The 7,497-nt window shown below is 34.0% G+C and overlaps 1 protein-coding gene across 1 annotated transcript; it reads left to right on the top strand.

Moving 5' to 3' along the window:
* Nucleotides 1-1,311: 1,311 nt before the first annotated feature.
* LOC115950529 (ABC transporter G family member 11-like) lies at nt 1,312-6,663 on the top strand. Its single transcript, XM_031067720.1, has 8 exons — nt 1,312-1,889; nt 3,421-3,500; nt 4,172-4,636; nt 4,819-4,905; nt 5,039-5,164; nt 5,269-5,463; nt 5,688-5,774; nt 5,878-6,663. The coding sequence occupies exons 1-8, from the start codon at nt 1,385-1,387 to the stop codon at nt 6,475-6,477; spliced, it is 2,145 nt and encodes a 714-aa protein (XP_030923580.1). The 5' UTR covers nt 1,312-1,384; the 3' UTR covers nt 6,478-6,663.
* The last annotated feature ends 834 nt before the right edge of the window (nt 6,664-7,497 follow it).

The raw sequence follows: 7,497 nt of genomic DNA on the forward strand, positions 1-7,497 counted from the left end.
TTCTCAGGCTTTCATACTCCCATTGGCGGACAAGTCTAACAAAGCATTAGAACAACAATCACCATCTTGACCAGTAGTCTTGAACTCATTTCCACTGAAACGATTTAGAGGTCTCATATCATCTAACCTGGTCTTAAAATCAAATGCAGGTACTCTCACATCATCAAGAGTGGTGGTTTTCCCACAGACATCCCTCTCATTGGCATCGACACTATTCTGTAAAGCAAGCTCCCTCACAAGCTTCTGTGCATTTGCGGCAGCATCATCACCAGTACAAGCAGCTCCAGATTCCAAGTTGGGGATTTCATGTCATACCATCGTGTTCTTTGTTCTTTGTTTTTATTTCAGGGGAAGGGGCGTTCCCCCTTAAATGTTTTTTTTTTTTTTTTAAATGATTTTGACTATTTCCTTTTAATTCCGATTTTAAAAAAAAAATAGCCAAAACAGCGTCATTTCAGCACGCTTAATGGCAGCACCTGATTGAGCTCTAACGGAATACTACGGGTTCATTTGAATATAGTTTATTTTGCTGAAAACTGGTGTAGCAAAATAATTTTTAAATATGTGAATAGTATCGTGAGACCTATTTTTTTATAAAAAAATTACTGAAAAGTGAAGTTTGTGGATCCCATGAACAGTATACGGGACCCACTTGTGTTGCTGAAATGTGTACTGTATACTGAAGAAAAGTCAACACCTGCAGCTAAAAAAAAAAAAAAAACGCAAAACGTGAATCCAAACCGCAATTACATTGACAAAAATTAAAAGTTAGAGGACTGAAATAACAAAATTGAAAGTTAGAAGAATGAAATGAAAAAAACTGAAAGTTAGAGAATTAGTTTTGGATTTTTGCATTCTAATTTCTAAAAAAGTTTGGATGCATCTTCATTTAGACTATTCTTGTTTGGCAACCCAGTCAGCCTTTATTGAATCTTTAGTTTATAAAAGTTCTCTAATTGCGGGTTCAATTTTCTTATGGGCGTGTGCCGCAGTCTGTTTCAGAAATACGTGGGTACATAAAGAACAAAATATCAATAATAGATAATAGATCGGGTACATGTGCATTCCCACTATGTCTACAGTAGTCATGGGCTCGGCAGCCGTCGGTGGCTGCCAAAACATTGTGCTGCCAGGCCAAACCGCGTGGAATTAATTAGGAATAGAACCCTTTTGTTTTATACGTATCAATGTTTCAACTTTCACTTTGTTTTGACCCAAAAAGTCAAAAAAAAAGACTAAAAGAAAACACCTTTTTTAAATGTTTAAATACTGGTGGAAACGTAATGCAAAATATGCAATACTAATCGATCACAGCAGCTCTGTGTCTATCTCTGTCTAACCCCTTAGAAATTCGCCTCTACGTACAGCAAGAAAAGAAAATAGCATGGATTCTTCTTCTTCTTCATCTTCTACTCCAGTTTATGTCCCTCGATGGACACCAAGCCCAACTCAAACAAAGTCGCTTCTGAAAGAATCCGTGACAAGCAGTGCAGGGTTTCATGATGATTTAGAGATGCAAAGCGTAGCTTCAGAAGAAGAAGATAGCGCTAAGCAAATGTTCCCATTTAACATTGCTCATTTCACTCCTGGTCCTCACCATTTAGAGACTCGTGGGGCATCAATGTCATCATCATCATCGTCTCTACGGTCTGGTTCTCAAGTTACAAAATCATTTGGAGGAGAACAGGACAATTACGTTGCTGGTTTTGTGTCAAATAGGGAAGGGCTTTTCTTGACATGGAAGGATCTGTGGGTTACGGTGCCTGATGGGAAAAAAGGGAGGCGCCCTATAATTCAGGGCCTGACTGGGTATGCTGAACCTGGAGAGATGCTGGCTATCATGGGTCCCTCTGGCTGTGGCAAGTCAACTCTCTTGGATTCTTTGGCAGGTAATTAACAATTATTGGCCAACATTTCAAAAGTAGAAGAAGAAACCTCGATATACTACTTCCCAATTTTTGTTCAATTATGATATGATCTTTTTGACTTTTGGAAGTGCCATTTACTCCCATCCTTTGTAGTGGTTGAAAGCAACAGGCTAGAGGAAATGGAGTAATTAATGCTGGTGCCAGCATAGAATGGCACAAGTTTTATGCTATTTTACTTGGTAAATGGATACATTTTATTTGTTGGCTCGTCAAAGTGGAATTTAAAAAAATTATTAGACTTTTTTTAATTTTATTATTATCATAGATTATTAAATTAATAAGTTATAATTGGAATATCATATATAACTTTCATTTGGGCGTTGATGTCACTCACTTTCATTTAGTAACTAAAATCTTATCAATAGTTATTAAAAAACTATACCAAAATATTTTAGGGTCATGTTAATAAGTGTAGTAGAATAATTTAAGTGTATAAGTATGTGAAACCCTATTTTAGAGACTTGAACTCCAACTTTTACTTCTAACTTCACAAGAACTTATATTTATGAAGTGACCATTATGTCAAGAGTGTGTATGATAGTCAGACACTATTTATATGAAAATATTAAAAATTGTCAAAAAAAATTAATTGATTTTTCTTTTTTTATTAATTTTTTTTTAAATACAGTTAAATCAATGTGATTAGGGCATTCATTAACTTTTTCTCAATAGTTTATTCTTATAAATGTGTTGACTTATTAGCTTTAAATGATAGTGACTGTGAAAGGTTAGGTAGACTATACTAATCTAGTCGTTGTGCTGTTGAATTATACATATATTCTATTGAATCATACATATATATATATATATATATATATATAAAAGATTATGCGCATTAATTAATTCCTTGAATGTACATCTCTTGTCTTGTAGTATTTATTTGAAGTAAAGTTAATACATACAATAATTGTACATGATACAACAAGGGTTTTTTTTTTTTTTTTTTTTTTTGAGAAAAAGCTATAACAGGGGTTTGGATTAAGTTATATGCGGTATAACTTCTTACGATGTTACAACACTATAAGTTTTTTTTTTTTTAAATTAATATTTTGAAAACTTCACCCTTAGATGACATATTCTCTTTTTACTTTATGTTTTATGATAGTTCACCTATGGATTTGTTAGGTTTTCATCATTTGAATTTGAATGGTGTGTTCCGCTCTGTTTTGTAACAAGTTTTGTACTTCAAATTTATTGGTTCTCTAGTTTTTAATGCATCTCCTCTACCAAAAAATAAAAAATAAAATACATTTAATCAAAGAGAGGAAAAAGAAAAAGAACAATACAATTTCCTTTCAAAAACCATAGAATTAATTCTTTACACATATTTATGCTTATTAGTGAAATTTGTGTATAAATAGTTAAATGTAATTTACTAATGTATATGGTTATTAATTTTTTTTTGGGTATAAATTAATAAGCATTTGGGGAGATTATGTTCAACTAGAGAGAGAAAACTACTACTCATAACTTAAGCAAGTAATTATTGCAGGGAGATTAAGTTCAAATACGCAGCAAACTGGGAAGATCTTCATTAATGGACGCAAAGAAACTCTTGCTTTTGGAACTTCGGTATGTGAAAAAGAGTCATATGTGTTTATTGTGTTGGAACTTCGGTGTGTGAAAAAAGGCCGGGTCATATGTGCTTATTGTGTTTACGTATATGAATTATAATGTTCTTGGTCTGTTAAAATAGTTTCTCTTAAATGTATTAACGCAGGCCTTTGGCTTTGTTATCATTAATTAATAATGACCACAACAATAATGTGGCTTTTTCTGATCCAGAGCTAAATTTGTGCTACATCTTATACTTGTTTTGATGCTATCATCATATTAACCCTAAAATGATCTATTTATGACTTTGTTGATGACTAATGAGGTAAATGATACATGCATGTGTTGTGAATCACTCTACTTATTCAAGAACTTTCAATTTCCATGTCACAACAACAATAATTCCTTATGAGCTAAAATCTTGGTGTAGGCTTACAAATTGACATAGTAATGAATATCTAAACACAATAAGTAAATGTTTAAATTACTATTTTTGTCATTGATGACACATCAATTTATATTGTAAAGCTTATGTAATAATACATCATTCTTAGATAAATTAGAACTTTAGTGTAAAACCAGTACCTAAACTGGGCTTTGATTTTTTTTCCCCCCTAAAAATTGTTTCACAAATTGCCCTTAATTTCTTTATGTTGTAATAATGGCCTCTCTTACTTTCCATGATTTAGGCCTATGTGACTCAGGATGACACCTTAATGACAACACTTACAGTAAGGGAAGTTGTGTACTACTCTGCACAACTCCAACTGCCTGATTCAATGTCAAATTTCGAGAAGAAAGAAAGGGCTGAGATGACTATAAAGGAGATGGGGTTGCAAGACTCCATGGACACAAGAATAGGAGGGTGGAGCATAAAAGGCCTTAGTGGTGGACAAAAGAGAAGGGTTAGCATTTGTATTGAAATATTGACGCGCCCAAAGCTTCTTTTCCTTGACGAGCCAACTAGTGGGCTAGACAGTGCAGCGTCTTTCCATGTCATGAGCAGAATCGTTAAGCTAGCTTGTCAAGATGGAAGGACTGTTATTGCATCAATCCATCAACCAAGCAGTGAAGTTTTTGAGCTCTTCAGCAATCTCTGCCTCCTTTCTACTGGCATGATAGTCTATTTTGGATCCATTTCAATGGCAAAGGAGGTACAACAATAATTTCTTCTACAATGCATGTAAAATCAACATTTTGTCACCTTGTTTAACCTCATTGAATTCTTCTTTTTTAATAGAAAAAAAAAAGGACTAAAAAATAAAATCTTATCAGCATGCATCAAACAAATTGTTTCCAAATAATTACGAAATGTTTATATGTAATTTCTATGCAGTTTTTTGCTTCCAATGGCTTCCCATGCCCAACTCTGAGAAACCCATCTGATCACTATCTTAGAACTATCAATAAGGACTTTGATGCAGTAAGTATATATATATATATATATTTTTTTTTTTTTTTCTCATTACCATCCCTACCCTTGAATATAATCATCATGGCCATGGGGTACACAAATTGTTTAAAACTCATGTAAACCCTTTGCTTTTGAACACTAGGGCATCATACAAGGCCCTGATGGTACAACAAGCACTGAGGAAGTCATTAATATTCTCGTCAATTCATACAAGTCATCTGGAACTTTTCAAGAAGTTCAGCGCCTGGTATCTAAGATATTCCAACAGGTAAACAAGTTTATAGTTATTATTGTTAATGACTTAATGCTAACTCATTAATCATTCCTTATAAAGACACAAGTAACTATGAGGCTGAGTTTTTTGTTTTGTAGAATGGAGGAACTTTGGAGAAGAAGGGAAGCCAAGCAAGTTTCATTACACAATGCCTAGTTTTGACAAGTAGATCCTTTGTGAACATGTATCGTGATCTAGGCTATTACTGGCTTCGGCTTGCAATCTATATTGCGTTGTGTTTATGTGTTGGAACTATCTTCCATGACATTGGCTTCACTTTTGGTTCCATTCAGGTAATTGATGGAAATATACGTATATACATATACAAATCATTTTTCTAAAAAGAAAACATCCAAGCTAATATATGATTATTTCAAAAAGTGATGTTTATTACACACTCTAATCCACTCAATTTTGCACACCCTCCAAATAGTAGAAGTCTTGACTTGAAGTCATGATTTCAAGTTTATACTATTTCAAAATGATGATCTAATTTAACTCTATCCTAAATTTCTAGGCAAGAGGTTCAATGCTGATGTTTGTTGCGGCTTTTCTAACCTTTATGGCAATTGGTGGATTCCCTTCTTTTGTAGAGGACATGAAGGTTAGTCACTTTTTAAATCTCTAATGATTTTATATACAACGCAATTTTGTATCAATTAATTGGATGTACTTTAACCTTGTTATATTCTTCAACGATGTATCAGATCTTTGGGCGAGAAAGATTGAATGGGCACTATGGTGTTGGCGCATATGTGATTGGAAACACATTTTCTTCCATTCCTTACTTGCTTATAATCTCTCTACTTCCAGGAGCAATAGCCTATTACCTAGTTGGCCTGCAAAAGAGTTTTGAACACTTTGCCTACTTTTCATTGGTCCTCTTTGTGTGCATGATGCTGGTTGAAAGCTTAATGATGATTGTTGCGAGTATAGTGCCAGATTTCCTCATGGGTATCATTACTGGTGCTGGAATACAAGGTGTGATGATGCTTAATGGAGGTTTCTTCCGACTACCGAATGATCTTCCTAACCCTTTTTGGAGATACCCAATGTACTACATTGCATTCCATAAGTATGCAAACCAAGGATTCTACAAAAATGAGTTTGAAGGACTAACATTCCCTAATAACCTAGCAAATGGACCACCTACCATCACTGGTGAAGAAATCTTGCGAAACACTTGGCAAGTGGAGATGGGCTACTCTAAGTGGATTGATCTTGCTATTTTGTTTGGGATGGTGGTTTTATATCGACTTATATTTTTGGTAATTGTAAAGACTATTGAAAAGGTTAAACGTCGTTAAAGCTCATAGAACATGGACCTCCCAAGCATTGAAATAGATCATAGAGAACTCATAATCCACACGTTCATCAAGCAAAGTAGCAGTGTCTTCCTAATAATTTGAAGTTGCACATATGCTCGGTTTGTTTCAGCATTAACGTTTTTTGAAAAATTGGTCATTTTTCAAAGAATATTTTTTGGAAAATTATCTCATTTTCTGGTATTTGGTAATGTCCTTGAAAATGAGCTTGAGAATGTTTTTTGATGTTTGGTATGCATAAAGAAGAATGGTGAAGGTTGAATAATTCTTTGTCATTTCTTGGCAGGTTATCACTAAGCTCTTTCAAATGGTAACGAGCACCACAATAAGGGGAAATAATTCATTTTTGAACTCCATGATCAGCATCACCAAGATAATATTTACCTATTAGTTTATAATCAAAAAGGAAAAGAAATCACTCCTAAAGCTAATACCTATAATAAAATCATTTTCTAGTCCTATAATACCTTTAGGAATTTTTAATCCCCTTTGCCTAGATAATGCATCATTTAAGACACATGAGTCATGTGCACTTTCTTCCCAACCAGCTAATGCATAAGTGAATTTTAGGTCAAAGGTAGCAGTAGCAAGGACATTTTGTGTTGTTCCATCCTTTCGACCACAAAACTTTCCTTGAATTTGAAGTGGAACATATGCACGAACATGAGTTCCATCAATCGCTCTCACACAATCCTAATTACGACCAATATAAGTTACATTCATTTTACATCTTTATACGTATAAAAAAAAAGGAAAATGAAAGCCTTTAAAACTTACCTTGAAATAGGGGCTAAACTAGTTGCTATTCCTTATCTCTAAGGGTGCATCTTGGTCAGGTAGTCTAATCATATGTTTGTACAATTGTAGAACTGCTCTAAGGACATGCTTAAAGTATCGGTGTACTGTCTCAAATGATCTACAAAACCTCCCACCAACAACTTGAAACCTCATATTATGCCCAATAGTGAGTAAAAAAATTAACACTTGTTCTCTAATGGACAT

Source organism: Quercus lobata, chromosome 6, assembly GCF_001633185.2.
Source record: "Quercus lobata isolate SW786 chromosome 6, ValleyOak3.0 Primary Assembly, whole genome shotgun sequence".
Lineage (NCBI taxonomy): Eukaryota > Viridiplantae > Streptophyta > Magnoliopsida > Fagales > Fagaceae > Quercus > Quercus lobata.